Source organism: Erinaceus europaeus, chromosome 3, assembly GCF_950295315.1.
Source record: "Erinaceus europaeus chromosome 3, mEriEur2.1, whole genome shotgun sequence".
In the NCBI taxonomy this organism is placed as follows: Eukaryota; Metazoa; Chordata; class Mammalia; order Eulipotyphla; family Erinaceidae; genus Erinaceus; species Erinaceus europaeus.
Genome location: NC_080164.1, coordinates 153678880 through 153704165, shown reverse-complemented (window position 1 = coordinate 153704165; position 25286 = coordinate 153678880). Strand labels below are relative to the sequence as shown.

Below are 25286 nucleotides of genomic sequence, written 5' to 3'. Positions count from 1 at the left end.
GCCAAGAGCTGGAGGGTAAAACATTTCATTTCAGCGGCACCCTTCCAAACTCCAGGGCTGCCAATTCCTTGACTGCCCGGCCAAGCAAGCACGGTGACCAGAAGTGAACAAGGGAAAGAAAGCCATGGTTCTGCCAGGAACATGGCATTATGCTTGGCTGTGTTGGCAAATAAAGGGAGAAAAACAATTCTAGAAAACAGAAGCTGTCCTCTGGACAAGGAGACAGAATGAGCATCCAAGGCCGATGGCTCTTGCTGGCCAAGAACAAAGTGTGGCAGCTCTGCTTGGTGGAAAACCATGCCAGTGAGAGCGAGGAGCTTTGAGTGCTGCTTCTCTAAGCCCAACCTGGTGCTCTCAGGAAGGTCACTTCATTTCTTTTTCCTCTCACTTTTCCAGTGGGTTGAATGAGATGGTATGTATCCTCACATTTGAATGTCAACTTGAAAGTCACAAATGAGAGCATAAATCTCATATTGACAGGACTCGGTATGTTCATCATTGGCTCTGTGCCTTGGTTTCTTGATTCAACTGTGTTGAATAAGATTATCCTGTGTTGATAAGAGTATCCTCATTAAGGGCATTTTTGCTTGAGTGACAGAAATGTGTGAATGGATGTGTGGCAACTATATATCGCAAAGAAGGCAGCTATAAAGTCTCCCCATCCTCTATGCTTTACTCATTATGAACTTGTCAAGAAGTTGAGCCCATTTCTTCACCCTGGGGTCTACACTATAGCTGTTTAGATCAACAGACTATGATGGGAGGGATGTGGTGTCATCTCTAGGGACAATCAAGTCTCATCTGGTAACTTCAACCTTCTGTCTCTTGGAGACCAGGCACCATTTGAGCTATACACGTGCATACACAGTGACCACCACTGTGAGAAAGCCAAAACACATGGAGAGGTCTTGAGGGATGAGACTGTCACATTAAAGAAAGGCAGAGAGAAGGAGGTCAAGGAGCACTGAGTTGCCAGAGACAAGAATGAAGCCATCTTGGAAATGGATCCTCCAGCCCCAACTGCTCCCCAGTGGATCAGAGAGGAACTACACTACCAAACCATTCCAAATTCATGAATTCAAAAGATCATGAGCAAAATAGAACTGATTCTTGAACACAGGTTTGCACCACGTGGGTGTTTCACCCCTTAACCTCCTTCTTTTCAAATCAACCTGAAGATGAGGAGGATAAAGACCTTTTTGAGGAGCCACTTGTGACTTTTCTTAATAGCACTTTCTTTTCTTTAAGCTGCTTTATTATGAAAATTAAGTCTACCAGGGCAACAAAAAGGGAAGAAGTAAATACATAAATATTAAAAAAATTAAGTCTACCATACATAAAACAGATGTGTTAATCTACTACTTATGCTAGTGAAGAACAACATCAAACTGTTAATAATTTTTCAGGAGGCAAAAATTATATGTAGATTTTTAACTACATGGGGATGGGCACCCCAGGCCCCCAAATCATTTAGTGTCAATGACAACTGGTCATTTTAAGCTACTGAGGTTGGGCACAGTTTGTGTCATAGTACCCAGGAACAGAAAACAGTGCTACCTAGTGTACTGCATAGCTGTCCTTATGCTTCACCTTTTTTTTTTATTTAAAAAATGTATTTGTATTAAGGGATAGAGACAGAGAGAAATTGAGAGGAGTGGGGGAGACAGAGAGGGAGTGAGACAGAGAGATATATCTACAGCACTCTTTCACTGCTCATGAAGTTCCCCTCCTGCAGGTGGAGACTGGGGGCTTGAACTCAGGTCCCTGCGCATTGTAACGTGCATACTCAATCAGGTGCTCCACTACCCATCCCAAACACACAGCATCTTAGCATTAAGTATTTGATAATTTTTTTTTATTCATTTGATGAATCAACCACAGAAACCAAATCCAAATCTCTCCACAGATCAGGATTTATGAAAGGAAGAAGCTTGTTCCACACCAACAAGAATCAATCACAAGAATTACACGTACATGCAGACATAAGATCCCATATAAATGTTAAATAATGATAATGAATTTGCGACACAGACTAGAAATGAATCTGAATGAGTAAAGACACTCCGGACCCCTTTCCTGTTTATCTCCTAATGCTAATCTAGCCGGTAGCTGCTAATATAATTATTTCATGAGAATCTATGCTAATAGGAACCAAGGAAGGGCACAGATAAATGCAGCTCACAGATGAGTATTAGGATCACACATCCAGTCACTGATCATTTCAGAATGTTTCTCTAGCAAACCTACAGACCCACTGATTTGTATCTTCTCTTCTTTCTCTCCACCTAGGGCAAGTTATAACAAAGGAAAAAGAGACAAGTGAAATTTTCACAAAATCCAGAGCCCAAGGAAAAGGTCCCCAAGCAGTTGAGAACTGTTTGCAAAAGTCTAACAGAAGTGGGAGGTGCTGGGTAGAAAGACTTTGTCTCCCTCCCTGCAGACAAGGACTGCCAAAGAGTTCAACAGAAATGCAATCCCTCGTCCTATCTCAGAGCAACTCAATCCGAATTTGCCAATCTGTGCAGGAAAATCTGAAAGCATAACAAAGGACTGGATCACAGGAGCCTGGAGAACAATGAGAACAGAGGGGAATCAGCCCTAAACATGACCCTGTGGGGCTCTCACTATACCAGCCCCCAATGTCTCTGCATCCTCTACACAGGCAGCCCAAGCGATCTTTGAAATTTCAAGAAGCAAAACTGGGAGTGGACAGACACACCACATTCTTGAGCTTTGGGGTTAAATAAATCAGAGTCTGAGTCCCTGTGTTGTGTGGGAAAACGAATTATTATATGGTGCAAAGCATCCACCTCTTAATTTGTAACATGGAGAAATAAGCATGAAGCCTTGTGCTTGCAGGAAAACTGCATGAAAGTGCCTGGCTCAGGTCAGGGTGCAGGAGGGTGTGCTCAGACAGGGAGCCAGCCGCCCTCTCCTACCCAGGCTCACATATCCTCCCTGCTCTTGCTTTCATCCTCCTGACTGGAGGTCAGGTCAGACGGAACTATTTCATCTTCAGATGCCACAGATCAGAAGTGCTCAGTTCCACTGGCAATTTTTAACATCTCTCAGAACTCAGAATGACTTCTGTGATGAAGACCCACTCATTTACACAGGAGGTAGCTGACACCCAGAGAGCTGAATGGGTGAAACAACAGACTCTCCCTGACTCAGCCCCTTTGTCACAGGTTTTAAAGAACAATATTCTAGAAACAGACTTGACAACCTCTACTGACAAATATCCAGAAAATGACATATTATCTACACTGAGAAAAGAAAGTAGGATGAATGGTCAGATTCCAAGTGATCCACCTTCCCCCCCTATATTATTTATTTATTTTGGATAAAGACAGAGAAATTGAGAAGGAAGGGGGAAGTGAAAGAGAGAGAGAGAGAGAGGCTTGAAGCACTGTTTCACTGCTTCTGAGGGTTCCTCCCTGCAGATGGGACTGAGTGCTTGAACCTGGGTGCACTTTATTTATTTATTTATTTATTTATTTATTTGTCTCCAGAGTTATTGCTGGGACTTGGTGCCTGCACTATGAATCCACTGCTCCCAGAGGCTATTTTTCCCCTTTTGTTGCTCTTGTTACCATCGTTGTTATTATCATTATTGTTGTTATTACTGTCGTTGTTACATAGGACAGAGAGAAATGGAGAGAGGAGGGGAATACAGAGAGGGGGAGAGAAAAATAGATATCTGCAGACCTGCTTCACCACCTGTGAAGCGACCCCCTGCAGGTGGGGAGCTGGGGGCTCAAACCAGGATCCTCACACAGGTCCTTGCTCTTTGCGCCATGTGCACTTAACCCGCTGCGCTACTACCGCCCGCCCCTCCCCATGCGATTTAATGTGTGTGCTCTACCAGGTGTGCCACTGCCCAGCTCCAGTGGCACATCTTTGAATGCCATCTTACCACTAGCTGTGTGCTCCCTAAGAAAGTTACTGACTCAAGTTTTCTGAGATTCACTTTTTCTTTCCCCTGTAGAGTGGACCCACTAGATCAGCTGTAACACCCTTTCCTGCAACAAGCAATCCAGTGATTGCAAATGAAATACAGCCTTTGCCCATCTCCTTGAAGATGTAATTCTTAATATTATCCACAAGGTGGCAGAACGTCTCCTTTACAGAAGTCCCATAGCATAGTGACACAAAGAATGGGAAAAGAACACTAAATGGCACATATATATATATATATATATATTTTTAAACATTAAGTTTTCTCTGATTTAATTTCATTATTTTATCCTGGCATTTCACGTTATATTTTAAAAAATACATTTATTTATTCTGATAGAGACAGAGAGGAACTGACAGGGGGAGAGGAGAAAGAAGGGAGAGAGAGATACAGCATTGTTATACCACATGTGATGCTTGCTCCCTGTAGGGGGGAACCAGGCGCTTGAACCTGGGTCCTTGAAAACTATAATGTGTGCACTCAACCAGGGGTGCCACTGTCCAGTCCTGGTATTATTCATTGTAATCATGATTTGTCCAACAAAGTATTACAAGATATTAAAGTAGGCCGAGTGTGGGGGCAGCCTGTGAAATCATGAATTGTGGCTTCAGAAGAGAAGCTACTGAACCACACAGACTTGGTACAGAGTTGCCCTTCTGATAATTAGGCATAGGAGGCAATTATCTACACAAGGCCTGAAGCAACAGAAAATACAAAAACAACTTCCCGTGGTAACATGACATAAAATAGAAAAATAATTAGTGACAAATATTTAAGGTGACAAGAATGAAACTGAAGATAAACAGGGACTAAGTACAATGTGATATCCCAAACTAGATCCTGGATGAGCAGAAGAACATTGAAAAAAGCATTGGTAAGGGGGCCAGATGGTGACACACCTGGTAAAGCGCTCACACTACAGTGCACAAGGATCCAGGTTCAAGCCCCTGGTCCCCTCCTGCAGGGGGTAAGCTTCACCAGTGGTGAAGTACAGCTGCAGGTGTCTCTCTTGTCTCTTTCCCTCTCTATCTCCCCTCCCCCTCTCAATTTCTCTGTCTTTATCCAATAATAAAGAAATAATAACACTAAATAAAAATACTTTGAAAAAAAAGTACTGTAAAAGCAGAGTAAAGTGTTTAGTGAACAGTTTTACATTGCTGCTGACTTGCTAGTTTCGACAAGTTATATAGGTTACATAAAAGCTGAGATTAGAGAGAGCTGGGCAAATAAGACGTAAGAGGAATAGGGACTCTGTACTATCTTTGCAGCTTTTCTGTAAATCTAAGATTATTCCAAAGTAAAATGTGCATTAAAAATAAGAGGCAAAGACTTCCAAAAGTGGACTGAAACAGAGCTCTGTATGAAATAAGCTGCTGTCTGTGACAACTATGGTGTTTATCAGAGAGAAGGGGGCCTAGGAGACAGGCAGAGGGCCTCATGAGATGTGAAGGCACTGGAGTTGGCTGGTTGGTACGGTGAGTTGTATATATGCATATCTATGTAGGTATAAAACTAAGATCTTACAGGAACTGGGCAGTGGTGCACCCAGCTGAATGCATAGATTACAACGTGCAAGAACATTGGTTAAAGCCCATGGTCCCCACCTGCAGTGGGGCAAGCCTCATGAGTGGTGAAACGGCGCTGCAGGTGTCTCTTCCCCCTTTTCTCTTATGATATCTCAAAATTAAATCTCCATTTCTCTTTATCAAATAAGTAAATAAAATATTAAAAGCCTAAAATCTTACAGGATTTTAAACCAACAAAAATACACATAATAGAAATATCCTGCTTGATGATATTTTAAGGAGAAATTCTAAGCAGGAGGCATTAGTAGTTCACATGTAATAAAACTGAGATGAACAACGAAAAACAAGAAATCTAAACTAAAGCGGCCTATGGACAAAGAGCTATATTCTAGGACATTAGTGATGGAGTTATAAGCTGCTGCAGCCTCTTTTAAAGCAATTATCAATAAGTGAAAGATGTAAAGGGATCGCCTCTGACCTTGTAATATCAATTTTAGGACTTATCCCAAAGCAATAATTTCAAAGGAAAAAAAGTCACCTGTCACTATGAAGTAGTAGGTCTGTTCTACAGCACGACTGGAACTGCTTCTATGGTTTCTGGGACATACTACAGAGCCATGACTTAATTAAGATGCGATAAAGGAATTAAGAATATCACATCGGAGAACTGTCGAAAGGAGTATGTGAGATAATTTTTGAAGCACTCATGTCATGCAATATAGAATCCTAAGATCCTAGACTGGGTCCTGGAGTAAAAAAAAAAAAAAGAATCTTAGTGGGAAAATGTGAATAAAGCCTGTAGTTTAATTAATAAAGTGCTATCTATATTAACTTCTTAGTTATGGTAATTGCCCCATGATAAAAAGGTGCTATTTTTTTTTCAGGAAAACAAGGTGGAGGGCATGTGAGAATTTATTATAATTCTTTTACAAAAATTTTAATTATTTTAAAATGAAAAGTTACAAAGTCCAGGAAGTGGCTTAATGAGTACAGAGAATGTCTTCCATGTGTGAGGAACGAGCTTCATCCCTAGAGCCCCTAGAGCAATGAAAAGATGGGTGGTCGGGGGAATGGTGCTTTGATATAATTCTTTCTGGATCTCAAGATATGAGATAAAAAGTGGGCACTAGAGGTGGTTCAGTGGCATCACCCATGTACAAGGCCCTGAGTTCAATTCTTGGTATTACACAAACAAGTAAGCAAATAAATATAGTTAAATGACAAATCATAGAAATAAAGTTAGGACCTGGGAGGTAGTATAGTCACTAAAGATTCTGACCCTAAAGCATGAGGTCCTGAATTTGATTCCAGGCTTCCCACATGTGCCTGAATGATGCCATGGCTTCTCTTTCCCCTTTCCTCTTTTTCTCTGGTATTAATAAATAAATAAATCTTTCAAATATAATGTTAAAAACCTAGGAGTTATACATACACAAACTCACACAGACTGCCATTAAATACAAAAAAATTATATCAACTGTAGAGAAAATGAGGTAAGTTCAAAACCCTTTTTTTTTTTCCTCTTCCAGGGTTATTGCTAGGCTCGGTGCCTGTACCATGAATCCACCGCTCCTGGAGGCCATTTCCCCCCCCTTTTGTTGCCCTAGTTGTTGCAGCCTCCTTGCGGTTATTATTGCCATTGTTGACGTTGCTTTGTTGTTGGATAGGACGGAGAGAATTGGAGAGAGGAGGGGAAGACAGAGAGAGAGGGGAGAGAAAGATAGACACCTGCAGACCTGCTTCACCGCCCGTGAAGCGACTCCCCTGCAGGTGGGGAGCCGGGGGCTCCAACCAGGATCCTTACGCAGGTCCCTGCGCTTTGTGCCACGTGCGCTTAACCCACTGCGCCAGCGCCCGATTCCCTCAAAACCCATTCTTACAATGAGCAAGGTATCTTGTTCTTTGGGTTTCCTATAAGGGAATCATTCTCTGTTGCCAACCTAGAAGCTTCAGTGAACAACACACTATCAGGATGTCCGGACTCAGAGAGGCTGGAAAGGATTTCAAAAGCCTCTTTATAGTTTGAAAATGTTTTTTTTTTAAATTAGTAATAGTGGGTTACAAGATTGTAAGATTACAGTGTATATTTCCACACCATACCCACCCCCAAAGTTCTATATCCTTACCCTCTCACCACCCAAAATAGCCACCATACTTCTCACAAGTCTTAGAAATAATTTGCTTTCTTCTGTTTTTTTTCCAAGTTCCTGTGTATCAGATCTCTAGATTTCTCATATGAGTGAAACCATCTGGTGGTTGTCTTTCATACCTTTACTTATTTTACTACGCAGAATCACCTCTAGTTCCATCCATTTTGTTCCAAAGGACCCAACATCATCTTTTTTATTGCAGAGTAGTATTCCTTGGAACACATATCCTGTAACTCCCTTAGCCAATCATCTGTTGGTGGGCATTTAGGCTGCTCCAATCTTTGGTCACTGAGAATGATGCAGCTCTGATATAGGGGTATGTATGTCCTTTAGAATTAGTGTTTCAGTGTCCTTTGGATACATGCCTAAAGCATGTTAAGTCTCATTTATGGAATAAGGAAGACATTTTCCATAGGAATTATTTTAGTAATCATTCCTCAGGGGGTATATTTAGAGTTCTGTGGTACATGAAGTATATATTTTTTTTCTAAAGAAAGGACACTTTCTGCTTATTTTTTGAGGGTGGGGGGACACATTGTTTCTTGATCCTTGGTAGACTGCAAGATGGAAAGGGTTATCTAAAGAAGTAGATTCCTTCTACAAAGGAAGAAACTTGACTATTGAAAAGCTAGGTCTTGTCACTTGTTATTTCTTAGATGTCCTACCTGTCTCTGGACAGACTCGGAGTTACCAAGACAGTAGAAGGGAGAGGACAGAAGACAGTGGTGACAGGGGTTCCTCCAAAGCAGATTCACTAAAGTCAGTTCTAAACTCACCAATTTCTTCAAATTTTGTGAAATAACATTTCATTTAAGGCCACTGGACATTAAAATGTACTGTTATTATGAAAGAATCTCTGGGCAATGTCTAAGTGAAGCTCTAAGTAAGAGTTCTGTTTACACAGTCTAATGAGCATGAGCTCTGGAGCCTCAATCAAGGCCTGGGTTCAAATCCTGCCTCTGACACTCACAAATTATTTAACTCTTTGGCTCAGTCTCCTCGCCTGCAATCTAAAGATACTGATACTTATCATTATCTAAATATTGATAATGAGGGGTGTGGCTCAATAAGAATAGTCTGTAGAGGACTATGCCTGGTTAAAAACAAGGTGGTGTCCAATCAATATTTATTAGTAAAATTACTGTATAATGAAGCTCTAGGAAAGCTGTCAAGTGCCATAAGGCACTGGGATGCTCTTACTGTATGCACAGTGCGATAATGTAAAGTGGGCCTCCCTCCCCAACATCCATGTCCTCAACAATGACAGTGACTTTGACAGCAGGGGCATGAGCTTCTGAATCTAGGAGAGTGAGGGAGTTAGATGCATGTGTAGTTTGCAAAAGTCCTTTCAAGACGCTACCATTCCAGAGACTCACACAATTTGCCCTAAGCATCCTCGAAGCAAATAATCACCTAGGGGCACAGAAATAAGCATGCAGGTCGGTCTTCACAATGTGCAGAGTATTCTGATCTTCAAAGCCATGTTTTCCTCTCATCCCCCTTCTGATCTAACCTGATATGATTGTCCCAGCGCACACACATACCTTTTCTAAAACAACATTTGTCCCGACACGTTTTCTCAGATCTTTTATAAAGCAACAAAGTGGGGTCTGAGATAAGTAATACGATGCCTGCACTTTTTGTGTTGAACCCAGCACAACTCTAGAAGCATATGATACAGCTGGGCCCCGTTAGTAACACACATTCATGATAGGCGGTGGAGTAAACATGCAGGCAGTTCAGTAAGCAGTATAGCTGGGAGCAGACAGAGAAAGCACCTGACTCAGGCAATATTTCACCCAGGCCGCCTATTCCTGCTACCATCTCTATCCCCATTCCAGCCTCTTGTCCAGGCTTATCAATGTCACATCTGGCTTCAGAGCTGCCTCCCCCCTAGCCGGCCCATGTGGTGAAGGATGCTGCTTAGCCCTCCTCCTTGGATTGTGTTGATAGCCTTTGGAAAGTACCTGGTAGCAAAGCAAACCATTCACAGCCTGTCTCCCTGTTTTATTGCATGCTTCCCCTGCCATAAACTTTATCTTTAAAGGTCGGCAGCTAGCAGCAATCCAAGGACTTGTGCAAAATGCCAGTGGCTCTAGTGTGGCCTTTATTCCATTTGAGTTGTGCTGAGCATGGAGCTCAGCGGTCTCAGAACTACAGACATTTCAACTGAGACTCTCATAGGATGGTGATGGGGGGCAGTTTCCAGCCACACTGAAAGAATCTAGATTTTATCCCTAACTGCTCATTTATTTATGGACATAGACCTACTTCAAGCTTCAGGAAAAACTGAAAAGGGCCTAGAAGGAGTCCTTTCATCTCCATGGCACAGGAAATGAAAGGCATGAATGGGAGAGAGGTCAAAGAGGACAATACACACTTCCCAGCTACATAATTTGCACATGAACATAAACTATGTGAAATGAACAATGCTACAGCCTTTGCTGGAAAAGCAGGAAGACAGGCTACACCGAGACACTCAAGTCCGCACCACACTGCTGTGGTGCTTTCCTTGCTGTTTGCAGGCACGCTCCCTGGGTGGGGGACACGGGGCTTGGGTGGAGCTCAGTGCACTTGCTCTCTCGGCCTGTCTCCACTCCCAGCTGCTAGAGTGACAGTGCATGGGCTGAGAGCCTGGGATGGAGAAACCCAGCCAACAGACGAGTGACCTACAACGGCACCTCCTTCCAGTATAAAGCTGTTTCGTCAGCACTGCAAATCTGTTGTGCGTCTGCTGTTACTGATGAGCATCCACCGGTATCCTAGCGAGAGTTGCTCGGTCACTTGCTGCAGCTCCTGTATGTACTCACTGCTCAGCTGCTACTAGCGTGTTATGAGATGGCTTCTTCCTTGAGCCTTAAGAACCAACCTCTGCTGGCGCTGAACTTTTCTTCTTTAGTTTCCTTCTCTTTCTCAGCCTTCACAGAACTGATGAGTTAGGGCCTTACTCTACATTGGACCTTAGTTTAAGAGAATGTTACAGCCGGTTTGATCTTTTATCCAAACCACTCAGCCTTCTGCCACATCAGCAATAAGGCTGAACTGCAGTCTTATCTTTTGTGAGTTCAGTTTTAATTTCCTTTGTATTTACAACTTGGTTAACTGTGTGGCAAAAGAGGCCCCGCTTTTAATCTGTCCCACCTTTCAATGCCTTCACTACTAACTTAAACATTTTCTTTCCTTAATTTATTTTTTATTGTCTTTATTTATTTATTTATTTATTTGATAGAGACAGACAGAAATTGAGGAGGGGGTGATAAAGAGGGAGAGAGACAGATGCTTGCAACACTATTTCACCACTTGCAAAGCTTTCCCCTTGCAGGTGGGAACCCCTCTAACTTAATCATTTGCAGCTTTTGCTTTAAAGTAAGAGGTGTGTGTGTGTGGATAAAGCATTGCAGTTTCAAGCATGGGGTCCTGAGTTCAATCCCTGCCATCACACTTGCCAGAATGATACTCTGGTTGGTTCTCTCTCATGCTTGCTAATAAATGCATAAATATTATTATTATTATTTTTAACGAGAGATGTGTGGCTCTTCATTTTACCTGAATATCTAGAAGCCACTGCAGGGTTATTAATTCATCTGATTTTAATATTGTTGTGTCTCAGGGAATAAGGAAGCCCAAGTGGAGAACTGGAGGAACAGTGAGAACACACACACACACACACACACACACACGTATCAGTTACATTTGCTGTCTGGATAGGGCTGCAGTTTGTGGCACCCCCAAACAATCACAACACTGAGAGTGACCACAGGCCACCATTACAGATAATGAAATATGCTCATTTAAAATTCTGATGTTTCGGGAGTCAGGCAGTAGTGAAGCGGGTTAAGCGCACGTAGCACGAAGCGCAAGGACCAGCCTGCAGATCCCGGTTCGAGCTCCCAGCTTCCCACCTGTGCTTCACAGGTGGTGAAGCAGGTCTGTAGGTGTCTATCTTTCTCTTCCCCTCCTCTCTTCATTTCTCTCTGTCCTATCCAACAACAATGACATCAATAACAACAAAAATAACTACAACAACAAAATTTTTTTTAAAAGTCTGATGTTTTGAGAGAATTAACAAGACATGACACAGAGACATGCAGTGAACACAAACTGTTGGGAAAATATGGTGCAGGCAGACTTGCTCAATGCAGATTTTTCACAAAATTTTCCATTTGAAAATCAGTACCACCACCACCACCACCACCACCACCACACACACACACCATATCTAAAACATCATGTGTGGTAAAGTAGTGCTGTAGATATCACTCTTTCTCCCTATCTCCCCTTTCCAATAAAATAAAATTTTAAAAAGTTAAAAGTTTATGGTTAGTGAAATAAGTCAAGAGGTGAAAGACAACTACCAGATGGTTTCACTCATATGTAGAATCGAAAGCAATGAAATCTATAAACTTTCAAAAATCAAAAAGACAAGAAACTGAATAAATAAACTGTCTCTTAAGACTTTGTGAGAAAAGTGGTCTGGGAGGTGGTGCAGTGGATAAAACATTAGACTCTTAAGCATGAGGTCCTGAGTTCAATCCCTGGCAGCACATGTACCAGTGATGTCTGGTTCTTTCTCTCCTCCTGTCTTTCTCATTAATTAATAAAAACCTTAAAAAGAAGAAGAAGAGAAAAAAAAAGACTGTGACAACAAAGAACAGAGGGTGGGCGCACAGAACTCTGGTGGTGGGTGTGGAGTGGAGCTGTACCCTGTAATTTTATAATCGTGTAAATCACTATTAATCACATGTGAAAACAATGGCTTGACCTAGTCACTTACCCATCTCCCCCTCACACACACACCCCACAAAATAAAAAGAAAGGAAGAAGGAAATAAAGGAAGAAATCTTCTGAAATCCATTCATTAAAACCACCACTTTAACTTACTGCATCAGTACAAAGAACTGATGCAGAGAGATATAGCAGAGTCTTGGTACTCACAGAAATCCTCTCAGGCCTGGTTTGGTTAAGGACTTCATTGAAGTGTTGGGAAGATTAGAAAAAAGAGGTAGAGGGATGATTACTTATTAAGTGACCCTGGGCTGATGGTTTGTAAAGCCTGGGCCATTCTCCAAAATTATTACTTAGATGCAAAAATGTAACCTGTTCTCTAAAATCATGTCTCTTACAAACCTTGGCTTCCGGGTCACTGTTGATACTGCAAGAATCATCATCCTCAGCCTGTGGGACATTTCTGGAAAAAAAAGGGAGAGATAGAGAGAAAACTGGACTTATTCCAGTGCAAATGCTAGCTGCATGGAGCGACACACCACAGCAACCCTTTCCAGCGTCCTACCTGAGTTTCAAAGATGCGTAGCGGAGTGTTGCTCCTTCGAACTCTTTTAAACTGGGGTCTGGATTAACTGTGGCTGCATGTAGATCCTGGAGGAAAACAGATCCCTGTTAATGCATAAAGGGGAAAAGCCCATCATATGGCCTTAGATACCAAAGAGGAGAAAAGTCCTCCTGTCAGGAGGCAGAGAGAATAGGTGAGCTTAGGCAGAAAGAAGCATGCATGGCAGCTGGGTGTGACTCCGTGCAAGCGCTGGTTCTCACAAGACAACGGAGGGACCTAGGCACACAGCTTGACGTCATTCTCAATGCTTGACATTGAAGAAGGCAGTATGTGTGAAAGCTGGAGATCCCTAGCCAGAAGCCCCATCACTTCTTCCCTGTGGAATGCATGATATTCACGAAGAAAAAAAAATGTATAGCCACAGCCATGCAAAAGAAAGAAGACATTTAATGATCTAAAATCTGACAATATACTTGCCTTCCAAATGTCACTATTTATCTTTCCCCCATTCAGAACAGCAAAATCACTCCATGGCTGTTTCTAGACATATGATTATTCACATAGGAAAGAGCACATTAATTTAAGGAGAGAGAAAAGGAAAGAGAGAGAGAAAAAAAAACACAAAACACTGTTGTTAGTGTTGATATTCACAGAATGGGTTAGGAAACAAATTCATTCTAAGAACAATGTGTTAGTTCATTCCCTCTAGATCTAAACTATTACTAGAGACCAGGACAGAAGGAGATACAATTTCTTCAACTATTTATCAAAGCAAATGACTGAACATCATTAGCAGTGAAGCTATTTACTACATACAATCTTTTTAAAAAAAAACTTGACTTATTTTATTTTCCAGAGCATTGTTCAGATTTGACTTAAGATGGTGCCAAGAATTACACCTGGACCTTGGAATCGCAGGCATGAAAGTCTTCTTATATAACTATTACACTATCTCCCCAGCCTTCTATATCTGATCTTAGTATCAAACACCATGCTTTTAAGTATGAAATGCTTAGCATTTCTAATTCCATAGCAACCATTTTCTCTCCCATTAGCCAAAACAAAAGTGTATTTTTGAGGTGGGGTAGAATTAGGGAGGATGCTTGTGTATGTGCTGGTTTGGAAACTGGAGGATGTTGGTGGCTAAGGAAATAAAAAGTCAGGTGTCATATTATTTTCATGTCAAATAAAGAAAAAGACAATGAAGGGGACAGAAATTAGCTAGGAGCATACCCTGACCTCTACATCTTGTTGAGGTTTAGTCTCACAAAAATAGTTCTAGTAGTCTATGTAAATTCCTTTAATTCTTTTTTTTAATATATATTTTATTTATTTATTCCCTTTTGTTGCCCTTGTTGTTTTATTGTTGTAGTTATTGTTGTTGTCGTCGTTGTTGGATAGGACAGAGAGAAATGGAGAGAGGAGGGGAAGACAGAGAGGAGGAGAGAAAGACAGACACCTGCAGACCTGCTTCACCGCCTGTGAAGCGACTCCCCTGCAGGTGGGGAGCCGGGGTTCGAACCGGGATCCTTTTGCCAGTCCTTGCGCTTTGCGCCACCTGCACTTAACCCGCTGCGCTACAGCCCAACTCCCACTTCCTTTAATTCTTAAAAAGCTCTACCAGGGGACCAGGTGGTAGCGCAGCGGGTTAACCTTAGGACCGGCATAAGGATCCTGTTTTGAGCCCCCGGATCCTCACCTGCAGGGGGGTTGCTTCACAAGTGGTGAAGCAGGTCTGCAGGTGTCTATCTTTCTCTCCCTTCCTCTCTCTATTTCTCTCTGTCCTACCCAAGAACAACAACAGCAATAACAACAATAATGGAAAAAATGGCCTCCAGGAGCATAGTGCAGGCACTGAGCTCCAGTGACAACCCTGGAGGCAAAAACAAATAAACAAAAATCTACTACTTTGCAACATGAGTCTCAAAACTGATCACAAAATGATTTTCTAAGCAAAACTGTAGATCACAGCATGGACTGATAAACCTAAAATACTCCTTCCATATATTTGTGGCAAGGGATTTTTTTTTTCCTTCTATGACGTTAAGAAAACATTTAAATATGTTCCATCTAAGACTGGGGAAATAAACAAGTCTAATAAAGCCCAAGGACATCCTTGTGAATTTGTTCTACTGACTTCTCAGGCAAATTTCTTTGATAAGGTATCAACAGTGGAAACTTTTGAACTTTTCCACCAAAGTTCCTTGAAAATGATAAGAAAATATTAACAGAGAATTTTTGCTTAAAATATGAATACATTTTAAAAACCAAGCAGAGCACAAGGAATACTGATCAAAGGCCCTGTGTTGAGAGATGCATTTATCCATCTCTATGGGCCTCTGTGAGAGCAGAATTGTTGCAAATATGGATCCATTTTCAATACTGCACAGTTGGTGTTATTGTTGCTTTCTTTTGTTATTTTTTTAAATATATATTTTAATTATACATTTGGATAGAGACAGAAATTGACAGAGGAGTTCCATCTTCCCTCCATTCCTTTCTTCCTCTCTTTCTCTCTTCCCAAAACAAGCATTTAAATAGCAGTTTTTTAAAATAAAATGGGACTCAGATGATTTATTCTCAAGTAATGAGTCCTACTATTTATTCTCAAGTAATGAGTCCTACTGAGTAAAAGAGGAGGAAAGCTGCCCAATTTCTTGCCACTCCTCCCCTTCCATCCACAATAACAGAGTTCAATTTTCACCATGGGGAAAAAAAATAACAATATAGGCCATCCTTAACTTTTCTGCTAAGAGGCCCTGAGCACTTCCCAGTGGATGTGAAGTTCTTCTCATGTACCTATTCCTGAGGAAAAAAAAAATTCCAGCTTTTCTTGTATTTTAATATGGCATAGTGACCAAGAAAAGTTTAGGCTCACCACTCTAGGAGTATTAATAACTAAAATAAATATCAAAGCAAAAATAAATTTTTAAGCTAGAATTTCTTCAAAAAGAAAATAAGCTGGCAAGACCCCAATTGTCATCGTTTACATGTGAACAATATTTTTCACTTATAGTGAACGTTTCAAATTATCAGATGGGAATCAGAAAAGTTTTAAGTTGGGTATCTGACAAAAAAAAATCTAATCTAACATCAGAAATCATTCTCACAGTTCACTGTTAGAACTAAGAGGGTGAGAGAAGACTTTCTATTTTAAAAAACAAGCATTCAGAAAAACTGTTAGTGTTTAATCAAAACAGTATTTTTTTCATCTGTGTGTGCACGCACACACACACACACCCCGTGAGGGCAGTCTTAAGATTTTTTAAAAATGTATTTACACTTTGGATATAGGGATTCCTGTAAAGTAAATGCTGATTATAATTCGAAGACTATACAAATCTAGTTCTTATGCTATGGGAACTTGAGTCAGCTGGCAAACATCCAACAATCACCTTTTACAGATTTAAATAAACAAAGGCACTATACAAGGCTTTGCAAACATTTAAAATGAATACTTTTAAAGAACTCTCTAGCAAGAAACTCAAGCAAGGAATAAATGTAAGTTAATATTATATGCTATAATTGGGCTAAAGACCTTTATTCCCTCCTAAATTTAAAGACATTTTTATACATCTGAGAAACAGTCTCCCAATATAAGTGGCTTGATTTTTTTTTTTTAATTAAAGGCAAAAGTAATTTGTCTTACATTTTAAGAACTACACATCATTTTCTTTTTCTTTCTTTTTCGCTTTCTTTTCTTTTTTTAGTGTTCTGTTAAGTAATGAGCCTATGGCCTCATATATGCTCAATACTCCTGAGCTGCCTTTGTAGAGAATAAAAAATATTCTATACTTTTGAGAGGGGTTAAGGGAGAGACAGCAAAACACCACTCCACCATCCTTGTAATTCCCTTGGTACTTCACTGTAGTGTCTGAGACAGAGCCCCGGGCATGAAGTATGAGGAGGGTCTACTAGCTGAGCAGCCTCCTGGGACCCTAATACTGTTTTTAAAAATTAAAACAAGGGAATACAACACTTCAGCTAACAAATCAAAAGGAAAAAAGTTAAAAAGACGGATATTATTTGGCTCTACAGAAAATCTATAGTCACTTCAGTTGGTAGTCTGGCTGGTGAAAGTCTGAGATGAAAGAAGAGACAAAGAAAGAGAAGAAAACTTAGCTAGAGCAATAATGCCTTAGAAAAACAAAGGCAGGCAGGGGAGATAGTATAATGGTTATGCAAAGAGATAGGAAAGCCTCAGGTTCCAAAATTCAATCCCTTGCACTACTATAAGCCAGAGTTGAGAAGTGTTTGGTAAAAGGAGATCAGACAGGTTGGGAGTAGTGGGGCGAGGAAGGTGAGGGGCAAGGCAGAGGCACAAAGATGGGACAAGGAGAAGTACTGAAAGGAAGAGAGTCCATCTTTCATGAGCAGTTATCTCCCAGCTGCTAATCCTTCATGCAATGAAGCTAAAGTCTTGAGCCTGGGTGGGAATAGGGAACGACATGTCTGGAGTTGGTCCTGGCTCCGGCATCTTTACTGGTTGCAGAGTTCATGCTCACTTCTAGGAGAGTCCAATAGTTGTGACTCCTCAGAGTCAGTGTCCCTGGCTCATGTCATCTATCATGACACTACATGGCCTTTCAGCATAGCATCCTTCATGAACATAGCAGAGGCAGATGAGGGTGGATTCACTAAGGGAATCCTACTATTTATCTTTTATTCCTAAGAGCCTTTTTCTTCCATATTTCTCTTCTGGGATCTTGAAAGCAATCCCATTGGTCAAACGCAAATGGTATCTTTTGCTGGAACATATCTAACAACTGGAGCTGATTCTTTGCCAACAGGTTATTCTTGAGGATAGAGTCTGAGGGAGCAAAAAAGTCCTTACAAGGAGTTAAAAAAAAAGTTTCCTGGGAGCTGGGCGGTAGTGCAGCAGGTTAAGCGCACATGGCGCAAAGCGCGAGGAACAGCGGAAGGATCCTGGTTAGGGACCCGCTCCCCACCTGCAGGGGGCGTCGCTTTACAGGAGGTGAAGCAGGTCTGCAGGTGTCTATCTTTCTCTCCACCTCTCTGTCTTACCCGTCTCTCTCTATTTCTCTCTGTCCTATCCAACAACAATGACAATAAGAACAACAACGATGAACAACAAGAACAACAAGAGAGGAAAAAATAGCCTCCAGGAGCAGTAGATTCATAGTGAAGGCACTGAGCCCCAGCAGTGAACCTGGAGGCAAAAAAAAAAAAGTTTCCTAAAGTGGTATCCAATATAAAGGAGAGCAAAAGTGGAGGGTTGACTGCTGGAAAAAAAAATGGGTAAGAAAGAAAGCACATGGAGGTCCCACAGAAACTCTAATAGAAGCTATGCTCTAATTCATCTCTGTGTGTGCTGGAAACCTTGGGTTTAAATCTTTCTCTACTCTTACCTGCGGTGTGCTCTCAGTTCTTTATGTATCTTACAGGGCTAGAAAGACATCCCATTTGGATGCACGTAGGGAGCCAGGCAGTGGTGCCATGGGTAGAGTGCACATATTAGCATGTCCGGAGACCTGAGTTCAAGTTCCAGATCTCTACCTCTGGGGGGGAGGGGGCACGCTTCACCAGTAGCAAAGCAGTGCTTCAAGCGTTTCTCTTTTTCTTTCCCCTGCCACTCTCTGCTTTCCCTATAATTTCTCTTTCCATCCAAAACAAAAAAAGGAGAGAAAAAAGAATGAAATACAAAAGTTAATAATAATAAAGGAAAATGAAAATGGCCACTGGATGTAGTAAATTCATCCCATGAGCACTAAGCCCCAGAAATAACCCTGGTTGTTTGGGGTGGGGGAGGAAGGAAGGAAAGAAGGATTAAAAAAGAAGGAAGGAAGGAGAAATGGAGAGAGGAGGGGAAGACAGAGAGGGGGAGAGAAAGACACCTGCAGACCTGCTTCACTGCATGTGAAGCGACCCCCTTGGAGGTTTGGAGCCCGGGGCTGGAACCGGGATGTTTACAGGGTCCTTGAGATTTGCGTCATGTGCACTTAACCCGCAGTGCTACTGCTATCCCCTCCCCCATAGCTCTCTTTTATTATTTATTTACTTATTCCCCTTTTGTTGCCCTTATTGTTTTTATTGTTATAGTTATAATTGTTGTTGTTGATGTCGTCATTGATGGATGGGACAGAAAGAAATGGAAAGAGGAGGGGAAGATAGAGGGGGAGAGAGGGATGGACACCTGCAGACCTGCTTCACCGCCTGTGGGGTGACTTTCCTGCTGGTGGGGAGCCTGGGGCTCGAACCGGGATCTTTACTCTGGTCCTTGCGCTTTGCGCCACATGCTCTTAGCCCGCTGTGCTACCATCCAATGTTGGGTAGTATGCCACCTCCCCCTGGCTTCTGCTTAACCATATGCCTATATAGGGATTTATTGATCCCATTCAAAGCTTTGGTCTATTTACATAAATTACTTTTACATTTACATAAAGCACTCCCTCCAGGGCATTGGTGGTTCAGTGATAGGATTCTAGCCTGCTCCGCCCCCTCCTTGTCACACTCTGATTTTCACCAGTCACTTTTCTCTCCACCCTCTCTATATCACATCCTGTTTCCACCCTACTTGGAAAGTATAAAAACAGCTGCTCTTCTGATTAAAGACACTTGGAAATTGCTTTCCGGCTCCGAGAGTTCCAGAGTGTATCTCCTGCGAAGTTGGTGCGGCAGGAGTTCCTGATCCCTCTCCCACGCAGCAGCCTAGATCGGCTCCAGTTGAGTTCTCTCCAACCCAGAGAGCACTGGCTCCGGAAGAAGTACCCTCAGGCTATCCCAGCAATCCAACTCCCTATATCTCTCTTTTCTAAGAGGCATGTTGATTCTATATTTTAGAAACACCTAATTTATCTGGATTTACAGAGAAGAATTTTGTCTAATGATGAATCACAGCTCTGGTCTCACTCATATGTGATTTAGATGACATTCAGGTGGGACTTTGGACTATGAATTAATGTTAAAAAGACTTTGGAGGGAGCAGGGGAGACAGCATAATGGTTATGCAAACAGACTCTCATGCCTGAGACTCCAAAGTCCCAGGTTCAATCCCCTGCACCATAAGCCAGAGCTGAGCAGTGCTCTGGGGGGGGGGGGGGGGGGAGAAAGAAAAAAGACTTTGGAGGTGGAATGATAGTTTTTGTATCTCACTATGTATGATGTCTTGGGTTCAAACCTGAAACAAGAACAGTGCCAGGGGTCCGGGTGATGGCACACCTGGCTGAGCACAAATGTTACAGTCCATAAGGACCTAGGATAAAACTGCTGGTCCCCACCTTCAAGGGGAAAGCTTCACAAGCAGTGGGCACCAGGGGGGCTCTACTGCAAGTCCAGGGGTGCTGTGGTGTCTCTCTTCACCACTGTGGAGCTTCCCCCTGAAGGTGGGGGGCTGAGCTTGACCGTAATGCGTGCCCTTAACCAGGTGCTCCAGTGCCCTACACCCAGGTGTCTCTTTTCTCTCTTCTTTCTCCCCCCTCCCCCAAAAATCAATGAAAAAATGGATATAAAGGAGAGTATATAGTATCAATATAATAATATTGGGACACTTTGAATAGTATAACAAGTATAATTAGATAATATACTTTTTTTTTTTTTTTTTACCAGAGCACTGGTGTGGGCTCTGAACGCCCAGGTTGAATCTCTCACACCATAAACCAGAACTGAGCAGTGCTCTGGTTAGAAAAAAAAAAAAGTAGGGAGTCAGGCGATAGCGCAGTGGGTTGGGACTGGGTGGCGCAAAGCGCAAGGACCCCGGTTAGAGCTCGGGGCTCACCACCTGCAGGGGAGTCGCTTCACGGGCGGTGGGGCAGGTCTGTAGGTGTCTGTCTTTCTCTCCCTGTCTTCCACTCATCTCTCCACTTCTCTGTCCTATCCAGCAAGGATGACATCAATAACTACAGCAATAAAAAACAAGGGCAACAAAAGGGAAAATAAATAAATAATTTTTTTAAAAAAATAGTATATTATTTAATTATATTTGTTATACTATTCAAAGTGTCCCAATACTATCTTTTTGTTAACTTCATGCCTTCTTTCCATCAATAAAACTGAGATAAAAGAAAAAAAAAAAAGAAAAGAAGGAAGGGAAAAGTAGTTCACGTGGATAGTATGCTGCTTTGCCAGGTTCAAGTCCAGCTCCAACTTCACAGAAAAAAGCTTTGGTGCTGTGGTCTCACTCCCTGTCAATAACTTAAAAAAAAAAGACTTGCTATCAGAGTATGGTCAAAGAAGTTTCTTTCTAGTTGTAATACATCATCATTCCTTGATTTGGTCAAGAAGTTGAGTAAAATAGTAACAGCCAGATAAAACAAGAACAGTGACTTATGATCCAGGAAACGACAGACAGGAGGCAAGAATTAACACCTTTCTCTCTCCTCTATGTTTTCTCAAAGAACTGGGAAACACATTGAGCTAGAAAGATGTTAAGTAAGACCTGCCTAGGGGGGACAAGAGCTATTCAGAAAAAACCGCTCTTGTATGGTTCCTGCATCTCTCTACATTTTAACATCACAGTAGTCTGAACCAAATCAGTGGATTGGGTGGAGGTAGGGGAGACCATGTGGGCCAGGCTCCAGAGCAGTAAATGCTTCCCGGCCAGTTTTATAAACTTTGGAAAATACTGCTGGCATATGCACAGGAAACATTATCTGCTGAGCTTAACACTTCTCCAGTGAACTTTGGAATGTGAAATATAATTTAGAAACTGTAAGGAAGCCTCAAGTTCCAAGCTTCCCCCCCCAATCTTGTGAAGCTTAGTCAACAGATTTGGCACTTATAGATTGGATTAAAAAAAAAAAACAGCCCAGATAAAAATTGAGTAAAATATGTATTTCTAACACAACATATTACAAGTTTCTTCTTGCCCTCAATGTTATGCTTTCTCTTATGTTTCCAAATTACTTAGAATAGATTCCATTTAGAGATCAAAGAAACTGTGTTCAAGAAATAAACATTTCTCTTCAACTGTTATTAACACCCAAGAGAAAATTATTAAAATAGTCCTTTTCTAGAAGGTTCTATGATATAGCACTCCTAGAGATGAGATGCATAGACTCATGACATTCCTGGACTCCTGATACAGAGTGAGTCTACGGGGCGGGGGAAGGTCAGGAGACCTTAATTTAAGCTTGACTCCCCCATTTATTAGTTGTATGTGATCTTAGGCAAACTCTTTCATCAATCTGTGTCTAAGTGTTGTCAAATGTAAAATGTGAGTGCCAACCACTGAACCAGATGCAACGTTTTATGAGGAGCTGTGAAATAAGACATGAGCCTGGTACTGTGTGCACTCAATTACCCTCAGTGTTTTCATATCCAAGTTAGTCCATGTGTCCTATTAATGTGGCATCTGGTCCCTTCCCCAACTCTATCCTTTCTTTCTCTCTAACTATTCACTCCTCTGCCTCTGATTTTAATTTACTGTCTTTTATCTTCTTGTTTTCATGCTTTTTATTAATGATGTAATAATGGTTTTCAAAATTATAAGATCACAGGGGGTTATATAGGATTACAGGGTATCCACGACCAAGGTTCTATGCCCTAAATTTATTGCCTTTTATATCGGCTCAATCCTTAATGGACATGTGTATGTGTGTGTGTGTGTGTGTGTGTATACACATGGGTGATGACTGACATGAACTATCATGCATATATGTGTGTGCAGACAGTCTTATGTACATATGTGGGGAGGAGATGTCTTATGTGAACAATCAAAAAACAAAACAAAACAAAACAAAAAAAACCGGGCTGAGAGATAGCTCAGAAGATAAAGTACATGCCTTTTCTTTCTTTCTTTCTTTCTTTCTTTCTCTTTCTTTCTTTCTTTCTTCCTTTCTAATTGAGGAAATACTGTTTTTACAAGTTCTGCTGTTGTCTCAGGGAAATCAGAAATGTTATCTTAAAGCTACCTGGATTTCATTTTGTGAACAATGAGAAAACCTAGGGAAATGAACTGTGGAGAGGAACTCTGGCCTGGGAATCAAGAGGCCTTAGGAACTTGGATTTTTTGAGATCCAATGTTGCTGCTAGTCACTGACTTCTTTGTGCCTCAGTTCCCCCTATCTGTAATGTGTGGATACTGGCATCAGATGACTGTCTCCCAACCTGGCATTCTGCAGCTGGGAGGAAACCTTTTTGTTGAAGATGGTTGCAGAGCTACAACATGAAAATAAAGCTCTAGAATGTGGAAAGAGATTCTAAGAGATACCAAGAAGAAAGATATGCAGGCAAAGGAAAGAGGGCATATCTCTGTGTGGTGAGAATAGAGGCTGCATGCTGTCTGGGAGGCCACTTCATGAAATGGGGAGAAATATTAAGATCCACTGGGCTGGATCAGGGAGGGACTCTAATGCATGCTAAGCTCCTTAAGGGCCAAGGCCATGTGGGTTTGTCTTTATTCCCAGCTCAGCTAATACAACATGAATACATAACTAAGTGGAAACTGCCCCACTCAGTAATGCAGACATACTGTGGTTCAATAAAGTCACCAAAATTTTCAAGTGAAAAGCACTAAAATCCTATGTAGTTCAGTGGTACTGCACCATGTGCTTGGTTATTGGGGGAAAGTACCAGCAAATCTGGTCTACCAAGGAGGCAACAGCTCTCCTCAATCTAAAAGGTGGAAAATCAAAGGCAAGTGAGAGTCCAAAGCTCAGTGAAAGCAGAAATGTAGAGAAATGTAGTTGGAATACAGGTTTTACTGCCCCGCAGAGAAGAGCAAGCAAATAGTCAAAGATGGTGGAAACAAGACATTGTATACTTCCAAAGGAAAGAAAGGTGAGAGCAGTTACAAATATATAGAGGCTCTGCAGTGTGAAACGGCATTTAAATGCCCTCTGTGCCCTCACAATAAAAATTAAAATAATAATAACAAATAAAAGGGATTGCTTAAAGAACAAAGGACCTCAGGTAGAAAAAGGTAGAAATGTCTACTTGCAAGAACTCAAACTACTCTTCTCAAAAACAGTCATCACTTAATTGTGACCTTTGCTAACTGTAAGTCTCTTGAACACTGTGTTATCAGGATTCACAAAGGTTCACCACAGAATCTTTATATGAATAAATAGCATGAGGGACTTTTTTTTTTAATGCCTCCATTCTTTGTTTAAACACCCAGTGTTCTTCCTCTATGATAGTGGAAATTTATGCTGCTAATTATTTCTAAAATAATGTCACTTCTGCTCAATAAACAGAATCTTAAAAAAAATAGAAATTCAGCATTTAAGGGCTCTCAAGGGTTATTCATAGATATCCTCTTGACGCAATCATATGAACCCAAGGCTAATAAGATATGCAGTAATTATAACACGTCTGGCCAAGAGATGCTATTTTGTGTGTAAATATTTTATGGAGGCAGCACCATGCAATGGCACCTACAGAGTAAAGTACTGCCTCAGTGAGCCCCAGGGGCTCTTAACCACTTCTCATTAATCAGCCCCTTTTATTTTCTGTACCTGGAATGGTATTTCAACTGAGCAAAAGCCATTAAAAAAAAAAAAGAAAACATCTCTGAAGATGGTATTAACACTATTTACTAAGAGGACACATTTGCAAATGCAACGTGTACAGTAATCCAAACACTTACCTCCATGACCTGTGGGGGCAAAGCAATGAGTCTACAGAGACATCAGATGTGACATACACTCTACCAAGTCCTTTTTAAAAGACACCCCATTTACCTCATTCTCTGGGGTGGGTGACGGTGTTACAGAACTAAGTGAACCCTTCCTAGAGCCCTGGAGATCCGGGGGAATGGAGACAGGGCGCTCCCACTGCGTTGTTCCTGTTGGTATGTGCCAGTAGTAAGTCCCAGCCACGTCGTTGACTTTTTTCCAGCCAGGTGGCAAATCTGGATCTGTCTGAAATGTGTGATCACTCCAGATATCTGCTGGGAAATGGGGAAAAAAAGAGAGAGAGAGAATGAGTATGTATGTGGGTGAGTGAGTGTTCTATTAAAAAGAGGAAACAACTTGTAGAGTCTTCTAAGTTCAGTGACAATAGTCAGGATAAGTCCACAGGACAGATGTATTTGAAGTCCCCAGGAGAACTGAGTCATTGTACAGATACAAAATGTGATAAAGGAGGGAGTGAAACAAAGGAAAAAATAGAAATGGAGGCTGACACTGAGAATATGGGCATAAATGATCCATCAGTAAGTCAAACAACATATATAAAACCTGTACATGAATCAGGTAAAAAGGCTGTAGTTGAAAGCCTCTGGAAAGATCTGGAATTCCTCCTCCATGTGCCATTATCTTCCTTCTCAACTTGGTAGCAATTGAAAAGTTCATGATTAAATCAGTTGCATTACATTTATTTAGATGTGTGCATACTTTTATACAAGAAAATAAAACAAAAAGAAAATGAGATGCAATGAAACTGAGGCATTTTTCCCCTTCCTT

General features: G+C 41.4%; 1 protein-coding gene across 12 annotated transcripts in view; it reads right to left on the bottom strand.

Moving 5' to 3' along the window:
- Positions 1–25286, bottom strand: part of APBB2 (amyloid beta precursor protein binding family B member 2) — a 420468-nt gene that overhangs the window by 107617 nt on the left and 287565 nt on the right. For 9 of the 12 annotated variants that reach the window (XM_060188171.1, XM_060188176.1, XM_060188173.1 and 6 more), the window contains 4 exons: positions 24564–24772; positions 13402–13464; positions 12925–13010; positions 12762–12822 (listed from right to left, as the gene is read on the bottom strand). In XM_060188171.1, the coding sequence (XP_060044154.1) occupies positions 12762–12822; positions 12925–13010; positions 13402–13464; positions 24564–24772 (419 nt within the window). The remainder of the gene's footprint in view (positions 1–12761; positions 12823–12924; positions 13011–13401; positions 13465–24563; positions 24773–25286) is intronic. The other 3 variants (XM_060188179.1, XM_060188181.1, XM_060188180.1) reach the window with 3 other exon arrangements.